The sequence below is a fragment of the Leptodactylus fuscus genome, unplaced genomic scaffold (genome assembly GCF_031893055.1).
Source record: "Leptodactylus fuscus isolate aLepFus1 unplaced genomic scaffold, aLepFus1.hap2 HAP2_SCAFFOLD_1028, whole genome shotgun sequence".
Lineage (NCBI taxonomy): Eukaryota > Metazoa > Chordata > Amphibia > Anura > Leptodactylidae > Leptodactylus > Leptodactylus fuscus.
Window position 1 is genome coordinate 17,111 of NW_027439845.1, and position 19,755 is coordinate 36,865.

A 19,755-nucleotide genomic window follows, 5' to 3' on the forward strand; every position below is an offset into this window, starting at 1 on the left:
GGATGGACGTAGGTCCCTAGGACGGTGCGTCCAGGCTCTGGGTTTTGTCACGTTATGGCTCTGCTGACCCCAATGTCACTTGGTCCATTGAAGATTCTGACACATTTGACAGAACTTGTTATTATCTAGATGACAAACTCATCAATGGATCCCAATTACCAATTCTCTCTAGAACTAATCCAGTCTCAGGTCTTTGGTTGACCCCAATAAGAAGATAGTTCAAGACTCCTAAATATCAGATCTGCCTAGTTATTTAGCATTGACCCCAACTCTCAGGGGTCCTAGCGGGTCGTGTTATCAGGTCTTGTGTCTTCTACCAGGGGATCTTCTTCAAGTGAAGGATTTCACAGAATATTTCACGTATTTGTCGATTCTTCATGCTGTAGATGATTGGGTTGAGCATTGGTGGGACAAGGACGTAAGAATTGGCTATAAAGTTAATAAAAACTGGAGATACCTGTATCTGAAATCTGTGCACGACGGACAGGCCCACCATGGGGACGTAGAACATGCCGACAGCACAGAGATGGGACACACACGTGTTAAATAACTTGTACTGATCCAGCCTGGAGGTGACGTCTAGGACGGCTCTGATGATCAAGATGTAGGAGAGGACAATAAGGATCATGTCTACAATGACGGTGCAGATAATCACGGTAAAGCCATATATGATGTTGAAGGTATTGGTGCCATCACAGGCCAACTTCATCACGTCCTGGTGCAAACAGTAAGAGTGGGACAGGACATTCCCCTTACAGTATGGAAGAAACTGGAGACTGCTGACTGTTGGTAGAAACAATGTCCCACGGATGACCGAAACCAAGATGAACTTGGCCACTAGTGAGTTGGTAAGTATAGCTGTGTATCTCAGAGGGTGACAGATGGCAACACAACGGTCATAGGCCATGGCGGCCAAGAGGGAAGACTCTGCAATAGACAATACGTGAATGAAGGACATCTGAAGAAGACACACCTGAGATTGGATGTTATGGTGGTGGAACAAGAAGATACTAAGCACTGAGGGGCTGGTGGACATTGAGAAGAGGATGTCAGTGACGGCCAGCGTGGACAGGAACAGGAACATTGGCTGGTGGAGCTTGTAGTCACGACATATCACATGGAGGATGAGACCATTGCCAGCAAAGGAGGTGAAGAACATGAAACAGAAGGGAATGGAGATCCAGCCGTAGATGTTCTCCAGTCCTGAGAAGCCGATGAGATGGAAAGCGTTGGGCATTCGGCTACTGTTCAGCATGATCTTCTACAAGCAAATCCAAAGCCGGCGGTAACTGACCCCCTAAAAGAAAAAAACATCAGATACAGAATACATCTTAAATATAACAAAAATTGTCATAGTGGCCCCTGGTTAGGAAGGTGCCTCAGACACTGGACAGCTGGTCAGGTATGTCCTGTTAGCTTGATGAATGGGTACAACATAGTTCCTAATAGTTACCCCAGAAGGATGCCGCCTAGTTTGGGCAATTTTATTTTTATTTTTTTAAAATTCTTTGTTTATAATATATAAAATAATCAAACCATAAACACAAAAATCAACAGGCCCAACATGTGCAAACTGCAAAGGCCTGTAACTCTACAAAACAACAGAGAGCAATGTCCCCGCAGCAAGTACAGGGCATAAGAACCGAGCTAAGTCTCCACAACAGCGGCGGTGTTCCATGCCCTGGATGTCTTCCACTTTATGGATCCAGTGGCGGAGGGAAGGCGGATTGGGTGATTTTCAGAGTGCCGGGATACATGCTCTGGTGGCATTGATCATGTGCCACAAGGAAGACTTGCGATAGGTATGAAGGGAGTAATCTGAGAGGAGGAGAAGAAAGAGGGCCGGTGTATAAGGGATGGGGATCTGGAAAACTCTGTGGACCCCATCCCAAAAATCCCTCAGTTTAGCACAATCCCAAAAAATGTGTCCCCTCCTCCGAGCCACAAGGCCAACAGGTAGGAGAGGAGGACTGGAAAAACTTATGTAACTTGGATGGAACATGGAACCGCCTCCTGATATTTACTGGTTATCCAACTCTTGTGTGTAAACTCAAAAATTCTGGCACATTGCGAGTCAGAGAAGGACAAGTACAAGCCTGCCAACCACATGGCTAGGTAGGAGGGTCTATGACCCGGCGGAAAGAAAACCAAGAGCAGGTAGAAATCAGAGAGGGATTGACTCACTGGGCTGGACCCAGAACCCTCAAACCTCGAGAGCGGTCTATCATAGCCCAGGGAGTTGGCCAATGATGAGAAGACGTGGGTAAGCTGAAGGACTCGCAACAGGCCCAGGGGAGGTAGGTTCGGATCCAGAGTAGGTCTTGATAGGACCACCAATTGCCACCGGATCGGAAATGAACAGCCCTCTGCCTCCCTCCACCGCCGGAAGGGATCAGGAGATAGGCCTTCCCAGAAAGGAAAGGTTACCTAATATGGAAAACAGAGGGGAAGGGGAGATCTGCTCCCTATGAAAGAGCAATCTGCACACTCGAAGAGTGGGCCCTATAGTAGGGTGGGACCCCAGGGAAGCAGGGCATGTCGAGTCCAGCCAGGGGAGTAAGTGCAGGGGGAGCCAGAAAAGACATTCTCAAGGGAGATTCACTGCTTAAAAGGGGAGTGGTGGCACCAGTCCAGTCCAACACTTTGTAGCATGGAGGCCTCATCTGCGGGGTCGGGGAGACCTAGTCCCCCTACTGTTTCGGCAATATAAGGGTTGAGCGGGCCAGTCTTGCTTGCCTACCCTGCCAGACAAGGTTAATGAGGTCGCTGTACAGTAACTTAAAGAAACTAGAGGGGATATGGATCAGCAAAGTTTGAAAGAGTTACAATAGGCGGGGCATAATGTTCATTTTGCAAATGGCACAGCGTCCAAACCATGTGCACGTACCCATGGACCGTCGTTTCAGGTCAGTTCTAATTACCTGAAGGAGGGGAAGATAATTTTTAGAGTAAAGGTCACGCAGATCCCAAGGGATACAGACTCCCAGGTACTTGATGGCAGAGCAGGACCATTTAAAAGGAAAGAAGGATTCCAAAGAGGACTGGAGACCCCAAGAAGAACAGGGGATTGTCTGCGTAAGATGCAAATTTGAGACATCTATCACACGTCCTAACCCAAACCACCTATGTTAGGGTTGGATCTGATCCGCCGGAGTAGGGGTTCCAGGGATAGAACAAAGATCAGGGGGAGAAGGGGCAGCCCTGGCATCTGTCATTCCTGATCGGGAAGGGAGAGAACAACACCCCATTGACTCTTGTGGAGGCTGACGGGTTAGAGTACAAAGATAAAAGCCCGCAGATTTGGCCCTAAACCAATGTGTTCCAACCACCCTATCGAATGCCTTTTCGGCATCAGTGGAGAGAAAACACAGTGGGAGACTACGGGTGTGGGCAAAGTTGACGGTGTTTATTACCTTCACGGTGTTGGCCCTGGCCTCTCGAGTAGGAGTAAAACCAACTTGGTCAGCATGCACCAGGTCAGTATGAAAGAGGTCAATCGCATTGCCAGGACTTTGGAGAAAATGGTCGTACCCATCGACAGGGAATTCAAGGTGCGCACCAGGGGTCCTAATAGTGCAGAGGAGTGTTTCTTATAGTAAGAGGCAGGGAGGCCATCAGGTCCCGGGGCCTTACTAGGTTGCATTGTCTGGAGCGCCTGAGCGACCTACTCCCTGGTTATGGGGAGGCCAAGCACAGTCTGAATGTCAATGGGGAGCTTAGGCAAACCTGATTCCTCGATATACTGTATCTGCACAGAAGAGGGGCGTAGACTCGGGAGAAGAAGGGGGCAAGTTATAGAGGTTACGATAAAAACCAGGCAAACTCTTCCACTATTCGGTGCAGATCCGTTAAGCGCCCGCTGCGTTAGCAATGGAGGGGATGTCATTACGGGTTCTTTTTTCCTTAGGCATCTGGCCAACGTATGAGTACATTTGTTCCCAATCTTATAAAAATGGTGATGACCTCTAGCTAGGAGGCGACGTGGGTTTTCTTGCTCCAGAGTAAATGGAGCGGGGAGGATCTCGTCTCTGGGGCGTTAAGGCCATTGGCGTTAATGGAGGAATACACCAGGGAGTCCATGGCGGGTAGCCAGGGTCCTGCAGGAGGGGAAGGAGAAAAGGAAGGGGGGAGAAGAGACAAAGTTTGGGTGATTTTTATGTATCTCCCAATATCACAGCCCAAAAGTTATCGTTGTTCTTATTCTAATAGGGCACAACCAATAGGGCTTAGTTTTGGAGGGAGTGATGTATTTTTCAGTGGCAGTATTATCTGACCCTCACTTGTTACCTCAATCTGTCCTGCTCATTATATTTGCCTGACCTCAGCTTCTTCCTGACCCTCACATCTGTACTGCCTGACCTCACCTGTTACCTGGACCACTGACTCCAAGCGTCCTCCACCAGCCCTGACCTCAACTGTTACCTGGACCACTGACTCCAAGCGTCCACCACCAGCCCTGACCTTGGCCTGTACCTGACCACTCTCCTTCCTCGGGTGGTGTCCATCGACCCTCCCAGGTCTCCTGCAGTGAAGTCCCGATGCCTGGAAAGGCTTTATAGGGTGAAAATCAGAGCAAAGCAAAGACAAAACCCTCTGGAGAAGCCTCAGGTGACATTGAGGGTCCGCACCTGATGTCACAGCCATGAGGTCCCTGCTCTGGGCATAACCCTGGACTGGGATCATTGTGACCATAGACAGAAATGAAGAGGAGGCCGGACCGAGCCTGGGAGCAAATGCAAGAGAGAAAACCCAAACTAGGGATCAGAAACCAAACTTGCTAAAACCATACAGTCCATCACTGAGGAGGCAGACATTAAAGTGGAACTCCGGTCTCATTCACTTGGATTTTCTCTATTGTAGAATCTAAGATGTGACGAAGAATAAACAGCCGGGAATATCAAGATAATATTCTGCATAGAAAATCACATTACAGCTTATACACTAGTGATATCTCAGATTGTGTTACAGCTGGAGCTTGGCATCGTATGAGAGCGGAGAATCTCTTCATTCTTATCCTACTATTACTGCAGGGGATATAAAACCAGAGATACGGCCAATTATAATGGTTACACTGTATACTGTATACTATAAGAGCGGTCACACTATATACTGTATACTGTAAGAGAGGTCACACTATATACTGTATACTGTAAGAGCGGTCACACTATATACTGTATACTGTAAGAAAGGTCACACTATATACTGTATACTGTAAGAAAGGTCACACTATATACTGTATACTGTAAGAACGGTCACACTGTATACTGTATACTGTAAGAGCGGTCACACTATATACTGTATACTGTAAGAGCGGTCACACTATATACTGTATACTGTAAGAGAGGTCACACTATATACTGTATACTGTAAGAGAGGTCACACTATATACTGTATACTGTAAGAGAGGTCACACTATATACTGTATACTGTAAGAGGTCACACTATATACTGTATACTGTAAGAGAGGTCACACTATATACTGTATACTGTAAGAGAGGTCACACTATATACTGTATACTGTAAGAGAGGTCACACTATATACTGTATACTGTAAGAGAGGTCACACTATATACTGTATACTGTAAGAGAGGTCACACTATATACTGTATACTGTAAGAGGTCACACTATATACTGTATACTGTAAGAGAGGTCACACTATATACTGTATACTGTAAGAGGCCACACTATATACTGTATACTGTAAGAGAGGTCACACTATATACTGTATACTGTATGAGCGGTCACACTATATACTGTATACTGTAAGAGAGGTCACACTATATACTGTATACTGTAAGAGCGGTCACACTATATACTGTATACTGTAAGAACGGTCACACTATATACTGTATACTGTAAGAGAGGTCACACTATATACTGTATACTGTAAGAGAGGTCACACTATATACTGTATACTGTAAGAGAGGTCACACTATATACTGTATACTGTAAGAGCGGTCACACTATATACTGTATACTGTAAGAACGGTCACACTATATACTGTATACTGTAAGAGAGGTCACACTATATACTGTATACTGTAAGAGAGGTCACACTATATACTGTATACTGTAAGAGAGGTCACACTATATACTGTATACTGTAAGAGCGGTCACACTATATACTGTATACTGTAAGAGCGGTCACACTATATACTGTATACTGTAAGAGCGATCACACTATATACTGTATACTGTAAGAGTGGTCACACTATATACTGTATACTGTAAGAGCGGTCACACTATATACTGTATACTGTAAGAGCGGTCACACTATATACTGTATACTGTAAGAGAGGTCACACTATATACTGTATACTGTAAGAGCGGTCACACTATATACTGTATACTGTAAGAGCGGTCACACTATATACTGTATACTGTAAGAGCGGTCGCACTATATACTGTATACTGTAAGAGCGGTCACACTATATACTGTATACTGTAAGAGCGGTCACACTATATACTGTATACTGTAAGAGAGGTCACACTATATACTGTATACTGTAAGAGCGGTCACACTATATACTGTATACTGTAAGAGCGGTCACACTATATACTGTATACTGTAAGAGAGGTCACACTATATACTGTATACTGTAAGAGCGGTCACACTGTATACTGTATATACTCTCGGTATATACGCTCCTCCTGACATCTTCCTCCTCCGCACACTCCACAATCTGCGAGGGTCTCTCTCACCACAGCTGTCTGGAGGACTCTGGAGTCTCGGAGATGTTGCGATGCTGATGTTGGATCTGTCGCTCATTTCGTTCTTTCCTTCCTGTCGGTTTCCTGTAGAGATCGGAGACGATGGATCAGGAGAGATTTATATTAGAGGGAAATCCTCGGGGGCTTCGTCTTCAAGACATTTTATTCTCACAAGAACAAAAGAAAAAATCTCCTTGTACCGTGTTCGCCAGTGGATATGAAATGAAATAAATTTTTTGAGAGAAGTCCTCAGTAGTTGATACTTTTTTAATGGCTAACTTAAAAAGTTTTTTGATGACATATCGAGCTTTCGGGACTATAGAGGTCTCTTCATCAGGATGGTGTATATATATATATATATATATATATATATATATATATATATATATATACAGAGGAGTGCGGTGTTAGATGCAAAATAGATGGAGAACAGAACAAAATGTAAATAAACAGTAAAATAAACATATATATCAGTCACAGGAAAGTTCTCTGGGTTTGTGGCGTCTTTGATCAGTGACGTGTTGTTTAGTGCTTGTAAAAGGCCATAAAACCCTGGGCCTGATTTAACCCCTTTTGGAGAGTGTTGAGGGTCACCATAAGTTTAACCTCCCATATGAGGCGATCTTTCCTGTTCTTAAAATTCCCTCTTAGTACCAGGATCTTCATATCCTGGGCCATATTATGATTTTGATTGCAGAAGTGTTTTGGCCCCGGGAGGTCCAGTCTCTGTTCTCTAATCGTATGTCTGTGTGAGTTCATCCTCATCCTCAGTGACTGTCCTGTCTCCCCTACATACAGGCCCCAGGACACTTAGTACACAATATCACATACACTACATTAGGTGGCTGCAGGTGAAGTTACCTGGGATCAACGCCGCACCTCTAATGAGGCGACGTGAGGCGGCCGCCTCAGGCGGCGCACGGGACGGGGGGCGGCACACGGGCTACTTTTTTTTTTTTTTACTTTTTTTTTTTTAACTTTGAACCAGCGCAGGAGAGCTGCTTCTCTCTGCGCTGGTTCAGGCGTCTACATATCTGCGTAGGCGGCGTCACTAGGCCGCCTACGCACGCTGATACGTACTCAGACGTCTAGGTATCAGCGTGGGCGGCGTCATCACGTGATGACGCTCGCTGATACCTAGACGTCTGAGTACGTATCAGCATGCGTAGGCGGCCTAGTGACGCCGCCTACGCAGACGTCAGCCTGCAGGAGAAGAGGAGCGCGGAGGCGGCGGGAGCAACAATAAGATTGGTAAGTATAAAAGCTTCTTTTTTTGTTTTATAATAGGCCGCTAGCGGCCTATTTACCTACCTCCCCAGACCTGCTCACTGCCGCCCCCACTTCCCCTTGTACTTTAGGCCGTGGAGGCTGGCAGTGAGTAGGCCCGGGCAGGCCGCGATCCCACTACCGCCATTATTATACACGGGGGTCTTTTCAGACCTCCGAGTATAATAATCGGAGCCCCAGGGGAGGTGAGGGAACATAATAAACAGTGTTACTTACCTCTCCGGGATCCGATGTTACTCCTAGCAGGCTTCGGGCCTATATCTTATCTTATCTTATCTTATGGTAGAGTTGGAAGGGACCTGAAGGGCCATCGGGTCCAACCCCCTGCGAGTGCAGGTTTTCCTAAATCATCCCAGCTATATGTTTCTCCAGATTCCGCTTGAAGATTTCCATTGATGGAGCGCCCACCACCTCCCGTGGCAGCCTATTCCACTCTCTCACTCCCCTCACTGTCAGAAAGTTTTTCCTAATGTCTAATCTGTATCTCTTTCCCTTTCGTTTCATCCCATTGCTTCTTGTACTTCCTTGTGCTAATGAGAATAGGGGAGATCCCTCTGCACTGTGACTACCTTTCAGATATTTGTAGACTGCTATTAAATCTCCCCTCAGCCTTCTCTTCTGCAAACTAAACAATCCCAGTTCTTTTAGCCGCTCCTCATAGGACATGGTTTGCAGACCTTCCACCATTTTGGTTGCTCTTCTCTGGACTTGCTCCAATATATCGATGTCTTTCTTGAATTGAGGCGCCCAGAACTGTACACAGTATTCCAGGTGTGGTCTGACCAGGGAAGAGGACAGCGGAATAATGACCTCTCTTCATCTAGATTCAATGCTTGTCTTAATACATCCCAGAATTTTATTCGCCTTTTTTGCAGCAGCACCGCACTGTTGGCTCATGTTGAATTTGTGATCTACTATTATGCCCAAGTCCTTTTCCCCTATGCTATCACTTAGTTCTATTCCTCCCATACTATATATGTTTTTTTACATTTCTGTTACCCAGATGTAGAACTTTGCATTTGTCCCTGTTAAATCCCATTTTGTTGGCCTCAGCCCATTGTTCCAGTGTGTCTAAGTCCTTTTGAATACACTCTCTCTCCTCTCTAGTGTTGGCTATTCCTCCTATCTTCGTATCATCTGCACATTTTATGAGTTCCCCAATAATTCCATCGTCCAGATCATTTATAAAGATATTAAAAAGTACTGGGCCCAGAACAGAGCCCTGCGGCACCCCGCTTTTGACTTTCTTCCAGTTGGATGTGTAGCCATTTAGTATTACTCGTTGTGCCCGATCATTAAGCCAGTTGTGAATCCACCTAACGGATTTTTTGTCAAAGCCATACTTAATCATTTTTTCAATAAGAAGGTTATGTGATACTTTATCAAATGCCTTACTGAAGTCAAGATATACTATGTCCACGGCATTCCCTTGGTCCAACCATTCAGTGATTTTGTTGTAGAAGGAAATCAGGTTAGTCTGACAAGATTTATTGGTCATAAAGCCGTGCTGGCTCTGGTTAATTAATGCCTTCCCATCCAGGTACCGAAGTAAATGTTCCTTGACAATTTGCTCAAATATTTTTCCTGCTATCGAGGTCAGACTTACCGGCCTGTAATTTCCTGGATCGTCCCTTTTCCCCTTTTTGTAGATGGGGACAACATTTGCCCTTTTCCAATCTAAAGGGACCACTCCTGTTTCCCATGACTTACCGAAGATTATAGCAAGGGGTTCTGTTATTTCCTCTGCTATCTCTTTCAGGACTCTAGGGTGTAAATCATCTGGTCCTGGGGACTTGGTTTCCTGTAACTTGGCTAAGTGCTCTCTTACCAGACCTTCGCTTATAGTCAGCTTGGAGTCCTCCTTCCCCTCATCTCCATCACCATTAATGTCGATATTTCCATTAGTTTCTTGGGAGAAGACGGATACAAAATATGAATTTAGTAGCTCCACTTGCTGTTCCACCATGTTAACTGTTTCTCCTTTGTCATTCTTCAGGACTCCAATGGTCTCCTTCACTTTTCTTTTGCTTTTAACATATCCCCAAAATCCTTTTACCTTACTCTTTGCCTCTTTTGCAAGCTTCAATTCGTGTTCAGCCTTAGCTCCTTTGATGCTTGTCTTGCAGAGTCTGCAGACTGCTGTGTACTCTTCCTTAGGTATAGTTCCCATCTTCCACTTTTTGTATGTTTCCTTTTTCCTTTTTAGCAGGTTATATAATTTTTTGGTCATCCATCCTGATATTTTTAGGTGCTTCCCATTTTTCTTCCTTCTAGGTATTGTTAGTTCCTGTGCTTTAATGATTTCCCTACGGAAGATTTCCCACCCTTCATGTGCATTTTTGTGCTTAAGAATTTTGCACCATGGAATTCTGCTAACCCTTGCCTATATGGTAATGCCCAGACGTCACATGGTCTGGAATATTACCATATAGGCCCAAAGTCTGCCCTAGCAGTACCATATAGGCCCGAAGCCTGTGCTAGTAGTAATAGCCTGTTACTGCTAACACAGGCTTTGGCCTGTATGGTACTGCTAGGGCAGGCTTCGGGCCTATATGGTAATATCCCAAGCCACGTGATGTCTGGGCATTACCATATAGGCCCGAAGCCTGCTAGCATTAAAGAGGACCTTTCATGGGTTTGGGCACAGGCAGTTCTATATACCGCTGGAAAGCTGACAGTGCACTGAATTCAGCGCACTGTCTGCTTTCCCCGGGTGAAGAGCTATTGGTCCCGGTACCGTAACTCTTCACAGTCAGAAGGGCGTTCCTGACAGTCTGTTAGAAACGTCCTTCTTCCCAGCAGCGCCTATAGTGCTGTGCTGTGTGAGCGGGGAGGAACGCTCCCTCCCCTCCTGATAGTGCTCTTCTATGGACGAGTACTGTGAGCAGAGGGAGGGGGCTCACACAGCACAGCACTATAGGCGCTGCTGGGAAGAAGGATGTTCCTGCTGACAGACTGTCAGGAACGCCCTTCTGACTGTGAAGAGTTACGGTACCGGCACCAATAGCTTTTCACCCGGGGCACAGATCGGGAAAGCCGACAGTGCGCTGAATTCAGCACACTGTCAGCTTTCCAGCGGTATATAGAACTGCCTGTGCCCAAACCATGAAAGGTCCTCTTTAACCCTTGTATTGTGTTAGCTTTCTGTTACTCTCCCTTGTGTTAACGGGTCGGTTTTGACCCGTGTCTTAAATCATCCCTAGGATACCCTAAAAACAGTTATTTATGATCCAATTTGTTTCTTACCTCTTAGTTACCTTGTTAGGGTTTCTCATCCATGGAAGGATTGATTTTAATATTTTTGGTGTGGCCCCCTGGGCCTTTCATTTGAGAGCATACCCTTCATTTTCAATATAAAAATATTGTCAAATGAACCTCAAGAGAATAATATAAACTTAAAAAAGTTTGTTATATCATCTGACTATTACTGAAGGGTTTTAGAACACATTTCTTAAATGTAAAAAAAATATACATATATATATTTTATATTATTAACTTTAGTAACATCTATGGTGTTACGGGTCAGTTTTGACCCGTATCTAACTACTTTATGAAAAAGGCAAAAAACAGATTTTTTTTTTTTTTTTATAGAACTTCAATACAAATAAAAGATGAAAATTATATTAACATTAATAGCAATAATAATAAAAAGTAGCTTTTCTAGGTCAAACAAACAAACAACAATCAATCAAGCAAATCAAATCAACAGAAATCAAGTACTAGTTTTTAGATGCATTAGCATTTAGATGCATATGTGGCAAAAAGTGATACATTTTGTGTGTTCTTTGCAAAGGTATTTTTTTGCATGCAAAGCATGATGTGTTTTTCTTTCTGTCCTTATTGCTAGGGCAGACCTGACACCTCTTTCTTTTAGAATCAAGTGGTCTCACTGGGGTTGTGGCTGTTGTGGTTGATGTTGAGGCAGGGCTGGTTGAGGAGGATGCTGGTGATGATGCTCTTTTGTGTTGCTGTGGGTGTGGGCGAAGCACTTGTTGAGCTCTGGAGTTGTCGGACCAAGGCTGCAGCGGCTGGGTCTCGGGGCACTCATTCCCTTTGGTCAATGTGCGCCTTGACAAGGGATCTTCCTAGTACCTCAAGAAACATCCTTTGTTTGTTTGTTTTTCTTTGAATTCCATCCTTGGTGAATGTGGGTCCACAACACAAATGCATTGTATGCTGCCACATCAAGGATGTTTGAAAATACAGCCATTGGCCATCTCCTAGTCACTTGCTGGCAAGTGTAGGTGGCAGTCAGCTTGTCCTGGTTGTCCACTCCTCCTTTTGATGCGTCCCAGAGACTATCAGTGGCCTCATTGCAGGATTTGTACACTCCAGCAAGGAGAAGAACACCAATGTAGGCATCCAGGTCATCATCATGATGATGACATGTTGCCTTCAAGGTTTGTCATAGCAATAATGACTTTTTTTTTATTGACAATGGCATAAACAGATCAAAACATGTCTTGATGTCACTTACTCTTGTCACAGCAAACCTTGTGACCCCAGGGGTCATTTTTATGACATTTGCAGCGTCTGCCCTGCCATGTACATCTGGAGGTACTGAGCTCCAACTGATCTTGCCACTTTTGGATTTGAATCTTTCAGCGGGAGCAGCTTCAGCACCTCATCAGACTGATCAGAACTGTCTGTGTCTTCCGGTTGATACTCCACATCATCTTCCTCCCCAGGAACCTGTTCATCTGTATCAGTTTTCTGCTGTGTGTCCTCTGATTCATTATCATCCCAGATATAATCCAGAATTTGGCTTGCATCTAATCTTCTCCTCATTGTTGCATGGTGTAAACTGAAGATGTATACTCTGCAAAGTACCAACTGTAATCTGATTTGGCCATACATGCCTGGACATGTCCCTAACTCAAGTTGTTGGAGGTAGAACTGGCTGTGGGCTGTTGGTTTATATTGTGTTTATGAGTTCAGTTTTGGGACTTATTATTGTTTTTTTACTCGTATATTAAACCTGGGTCAAAAACGACCCCAACAACACAAATGTTATAATTTTAATAAGAGCATTTTACAATTTAGTAAAATAGTTTTATTTTATTGTATTTTGTTTAAAAATAAGTTTCAGGAAAAGTCAAAAAGTCTTAATGCAATAAACAAATGTATGTAGAATTTGTATGCATTTAAAAACTAAAACGGGTCGGTCACGACACTAACACAAGAGGAAGGTTAACATCGGGTCCCGGAGAGGTGAGTAACAGTGTTCATTATGTTCCCTCATCTCCCCTGGGGCTCCGATTATTGTACTCGGGGGTCTGAAAAGAGCCCCCCCGAGTATAATAATAGTTCATGGGTGTGCAACTGTGGGGCATAATAGATCTTGGAGGGTCCACTGTGGCCCCGTAACCTCTATTATGCCCCACAGCAGCCCCCCTGCAACCTCTATTGTGCCACTGTGGGGCATAATATAGGCTGCAGCGGCCGCTGTGGGATATATATATATATATATATATATATATATATATATATATATATATATATATATGGGTTTTGAGAATTGAAAAGTCAAAGATGTCTAAATTTAAAAATTTACAGAGTCAAGTCACAGCTGAAAAAAGTGGTCATGGCGGTCCAAGGGGAAGAGACTGGAAATGTGGGGAGACGGCTCCTGTGAGTATTACTGCATTGTATTTATTGTAATGTCCCCCCCCCCCCCCCCGTCTTTCGATTGTCCACATCAGGCAGAAGAGGCTAGGTTCACCATTGCCCCTGCACACACTATTAACCCCAATAGTGGCCCCTGCACACAGTATTATCCCCCATAGTGGCCCCTGCACACAGTATTATCCCCCATAGTGGCCCCTGCACACAGTATTATCCCCCATAGTGGCCCCTGCACACAGTATTATCCCCCATAGTGACCCCTGCACACAGTATTATGTCCCATAGTGGCCCCTGCACACAGTATTATCCCCCATAGTGGCCCCTGCACACAGTATTATCCCCCATAGTGGCCCCTGCACACAGTATTATCCCCCATAGTGGCCCCTGCACACAGAATTATCCCCCATAGTGACCCCTGCACACAGTATTATGTCCCATAGTGGCCCCTGCACACAGTATTATCCCCCATAGTGACCCCTGCACACAGTATTATGTCCCATAGTGGCCCCTGCACACAGTATTATCCCCCATAGTGGCCCCTGCACACAGTATTATCCCCCATAGTGGCCCCTGCACACAGTATTATCCCCCATAGTGACCCTTGCACACAGTATTATCCCCCATAGTGGCCCCTGCACACAGTATTATGTCCCACAGTGGCCCCTGCACACAGTATTATCCCCCATAGTGGCCCCTGCACACAGTATTATGTCCCATAGTGACCCCTGCACACAGTATTATCCCCCATAGTGGCCCCTGCACACTGTATTATCCCCCATAGTGACCCCTGCACACAGTATTATCCCCCATAGTGACCCCTGCACACAGTATTATGTCCCATAGTGACCCCTGCACACAGTATTATACCCCATAGTGGCCCCTGCACACAGTATTATGTCACATAGTGACCCCTGCACACAGTATTATGTCCCATAGTGGCCCCTGCACACAGTATTATGTCCCATAGTGACCCCTGCACGCAGTATTATCCCCCATAGTGGCCCCTGCACACAGTATTATGTCCCATAGTGACCCCTGCACACAGTATTATACCCCATAGTGGCCCCTGCACACAGTATTATGTCACATAGTGACCCCTGCACACAGTATTATGTCCCATAGTGGCCCCTGCACACAGTATTATGTCCCATAGTGACCCCTGCACGCAGTATTATCCCCCATAGTGACCCCTGCACGCAGTATTATCCCCCATAGTGGCCCCTGCACACAGTATTATCCCCCATAGTGGCCCCTGCACACAGTATTATGTCACATAGTGACCCCTGCACACAGTATTATGTCCCATAGTGGCCCCTGAACACAGTATTATGTCTCATAGTGACCCCTGCACGCAGTATTATCCCCCATAGTGGCCCCTGCACACAGTATTATGTCCCATAGTGGCCCCTGCACACAGTATTATGTCCCATAGTGACCCCTGCACACAGTATTATCTCCCATAGTGACCCCTGCACACAGTATTATGTCCCATAGTGGCCACTGCACACAGTATTATGTCCCATAGTGACCCCTGCACACAGTATTATCCCCCATAGTGGCCCCTGCACACAGTATTATGTCCCATAGTGGCCCCTGCACACAGTATTATGTCCCATAGTGGCCCCTGCACACACTATTAACCCCAATAGTGGCCCCTGCACACAGTATTATGTCCCATAGTGGCCCCTGCACACAGTATTATAACCCATAGTGGCCCCTGCACACTGTATTATCCACCATAGTGACCCCTGCACACAGTATTATCCCCCATAGTGACCCCTGCACACAGTATTATGTCCCATAGTGACCCCTGCACACAGTATTATGTCACATAGTGACCCCTGCACACAGTATTATGTCCCATAGTGACCCCTGCACACAGTATTATACCCCATAGTGGCCCCTGCACACAGTATTATGTCACATAGTGACCCCTGCACACAGTATTATGTCCCATAGTGGCCCCTGCACACAGTATTATGTCCCATAGTGACCCCTGCACGCAGTATTATCCCCCATAGTGGCCCCTGCACACAGTATTATGTCCCATAGTGACCCCTGCACACAGTATTATACCCCATAGTGGCCCCTGCACACAGTATTATGTCACATAGTGACCCCTGCACACAGTATTATGTCCCATAGTGGCCCCTGCACACAGTATTATGTCCCATAGTGACCCCTGCACGCAGTATTATCCCCCATAGTGACCCCTGCACGCAGTATTATCCCCCATAGTGGCCCCTGCACACAGTATTATCCCCCATAGTGGCCCCTGCACACAGTATTATGTCACATAGTGACCCCTGCACACAGTATTATGTCCCATAGTGGCCCCTGCACACAGTATTATGTCCCATAGTGACCCCTGCACGCAGTATTATCCCCCATAGTGGCCCCTGCACACAGTATTATGTCCCATAGTGGCCCCTGCACACAGTATTATGTCCCATAGTGACCCCTGCACACAGTATTATGTCCCATAGTGACCCCTGCACACAGTATTATGTCCCATAGTGGCCACTGCACACAGTATTATGTCCCATAGTGACCCCTGCACACAGTATTATCCCCCATAGTGGCCCCTGCACACAGTATTATGTCCCATAGTGGCCCCTGCACACAGTATTATGTCCCATAGTGGCCCCTGCACACACTATTAACCCCAATAGTGGCCCCTGCACACAGTATTATGTCCCATAGTGGCCCCTGCACACAGTATTATAACCCATAGTGGCCCCTGCACACAGTATAATGTCCCATAGTGGCCCCTGCACACAGTATTATGTCCCATAGTGTCCCCTACACACAGTATTATGTCCCATAGTGACCCCTGCACACAGTATTATCCCCCATAGTGACCCCTGCACACAGTATTATGTCCCATAGTGGCCCCTGCACACAGTATTATCCCCCATAGTGGCCCCTGCACACACTATTATCCCCCATAGTGACCCCTGCACACAGTATTATGTCCCATAGTGACCCCTGCACACAGTATTATGTCCCATAGTAGCCCCTGCACACAGTATTATGTCCCATAGTGGCCCCTGCACACAGTATTATGTCCCATAGTGACCCCTGCACACAGTATTATGTCCCATAGTGACCCCTGCACACAGTATTATGTCCCATAGTGGCCCCTGCACACAGTATTATGTCCCATAGTGACCCCTGCACACAGTATTATCCCCCATAGTGGCCCCTGCACACAGTATTATGTCCCATAGTGGCCCCTGCACACAGTATTATGTCCCATAGTGACCCCTGCACACAGTATTATGTCCCATAGTGGCCCCTGCACACAGTATTATGTCCCATAGTGGCCCCTGCACACAGTATTATCCCCCATAGTGGCCCCTGCACACAGTATTATGTCCCATAGTGGCCCCTGCACACAGTATTATGTCCCATAGTGGCCACTGCACACAGTATTATGTCCCATAGTGACCCCTGCACACAGTATTATCCCCCATAGTGGCCCCTGCACACAGTATTATGTCCCATAGTGGCCCCTGCACACAGTATTATGTCCCATAGTGGCCCCTGCACACAGTATTATGTCCCATAGTGGCCCCTGCACACAGTATTATGTCCCATAGTGGCCCCTGCACACAGTATTATGTCCCATAGTGGCCCCTGCACACAGTATTATTCCCCATAGTGGCCCCTGCACACAGTATTATGTCCCATAGTGACCCCTGCACACAGTATTATGTCCCATACTGGCCCCTGCACACAGTATTATGTCCCATAGTGGTCCCTGCACACAGTATTATGTCCCATAGTGACCCCTGCACACAGTATTATGTCCCATAGTGGCCCCTGCACACAGTATTATGTCCCATAGTGACCCCTGCACACAGTATTATGTCCCATAGTGGCCCCTGCACACAGTATTATGTCCCATAGTGGCCCCTGCACACAGTATTATGTCACATAGTGACCCCCTGCACACAGTATTATCCCCCATAGTGGCCCCTGCACACAGTATTATGTCCCCATAGTGACCTCTGCACACAGTATTATCCCCCATAGTGGCCCCTGCACACAGTATTATGTCCCCATAGTGACCTCTGCACACAGTACTATCCCCCATAGTGGCCCCTGCACACAGTATTATGTCCCATAGTGGCCCCTGCACACAGTATTATGTCCCATAGTGGCCCCTGCACACAGTATTATGTCCCATAGTGGCCCCTGCACACACTATTATCCCCCATAGTGACCCTTGCACACAGTATTGTGGCCCCTGCACACAGTATTATCCCCCATAGTGGCCCCTGCACACAGTATTATCCCCCATAGTGACCTCTGCACACAGTATTATGTCCCATAGTGACCCCTGCACACAGTATTATGTCCCATAGTGGCCCCTGCACACAGTATTATCCCCCGTAGTGGCCCCTGCACACAGTATTATGTCCCATAGTGACCCCTGCACACAGTATTATGTCCCATAGTGGCCCCTGCACACAGTATTATGTCCCATAGTGACCCCTGCACGCAGTATTATCCCCCATAGTGGCCCCTGCACACAGTATTATGTCCCATAGTGACCCCTGCACACAGTATTATGTCCCATAGTGGCCCCTGCACACAGTATTATGTCCCATAGTGACCCCTGCACACAGTATTATGTCCCATAGTGGCCCCTGCACACAGTATTATGTCCCATAGTGACCCCTGCACACAGTATTATGTCCCATAGTGGCCCCTGCACACAGTATTATGTCCCATAGTGACCCCTGCACACAGTATTATGTCCCATAGTGACCCCTGCACACAGTATTATCCCCCATAGTGTCCCCTGCACACAGTATTATGTCCCATAGTGGCCCCTGCACACAGTATTATGTCCCAGAGTGGCCCCTGCACACAGTATTATGTCCCACAGTGACCCCTGCACACAGTATTATGTCCCATAGTGGCCCCTGCACACAGTATTATGTCCCATAGTGGCCCCTGCACACAGTATTATGTCCCATAGTGGCCCCTGCACACAGTATTATCCCCCATAGTGACCCCTGCACACAGTATTATGTCCCATAGTGGCTCCTGCACACAGTATTATCCCCATAGTGGCCCCTGCACACACTAATAACCCCAATAGCGGCCCCTGCACACAGTATTATGTCCCATAGTGGCCCCTGCACACAGTATTATCCCCCATAGTGGCCCCTGCACACAGTATTATGTCCCATAGTGGCCCCTGCACAGTATTATGTACCATAGTGGCCCCTGCACACAGTATAATGTCCCATAGTGGCCCCTGCACACAGTATTATGTCCCATAGTGGCCCCTGCACACAGTATTATCCCCCATAGTGGCCCCTGCACACAGTATTATCCCCCATAGTGGCCCCTGCACACAGTATTATGTCCCATAGTGGCCCCTGCACACAGTATTATACCCCATAGTGGCCCCTGCACACAGTATTATGTCCCATAGTGGCCCCTGCACACAGTATTATACCCCATAGTGGCCCCTGCACACAGTATTATGTCCCATAGTGGCCCCTGCACACAGTATTATGTCCCATAGTGGCCCCTGCACACAGTATTATGTCCCATAGTGGTCCCTGCACACAGTATTATGTCCCATAGTGACCCCTGCACACAGTATTATGTCCCATAGTGGCCCCTGCACACAGTATTATGTTCCATAGTGGTCCCTGCACACAGTACTATACCCCATAGTGGCCCCTGCACACAGTATTATCCCCCATAGTGGCCCCTGCACACAGTATTATCCCCCATAGTGGCCCCTGCACACAGTATTATCCCCCATAGTGACCCTTGCACACAGTATTATGTCCCATAGTGGCCCCTGCACACAGTATTATCCCCCATAGTGGCCCCTGCACACAGTATTATGTCCCATAGTGACCCCTGCACACAGTATTATCCCCCATAGTGGCCCCTGCACACAGTATTATCCCCAATAGTGACCCATGCACACAGTATTATGTCCCATAGTGACCCCTGCACACAGTATTATGTCCCATAGTGGCCCCTGCACACAGTATTATGTCCCATAGTGGCCCCTGCACACAGTATTATGTCCCATAGTGGCCCCTGCACACAGTATTATGTCCCATAGTGACCCCTGCACACAGTATTATATCCCA

At 46.6% G+C, this 19,755-nt stretch overlaps 1 protein-coding gene across 1 annotated transcript; it reads right to left on the reverse strand.

The window, feature by feature from the left end:
* Nucleotides 1-313: 313 nt before the first annotated feature.
* On the reverse strand, nucleotides 314-1,237 carry LOC142186448 (olfactory receptor 51G1-like). Its single transcript, XM_075261287.1, has one exon. The coding sequence runs from the start codon at nucleotides 1,235-1,237 to the stop codon at nucleotides 314-316; it is 924 nt and encodes a 307-aa protein (XP_075117388.1).
* Nucleotides 1,238-19,755: the final 18,518 nt, after the last annotated feature.

Bases quoted from the DNA above. Each gene is read 5' to 3' on its own strand.
- LOC142186448 (XM_075261287.1), bottom strand. From the start codon at position 1,237: ATGCCCAACGCTTTCCATCTCATCGGCTTCTCAGGACTGGAGAACATC.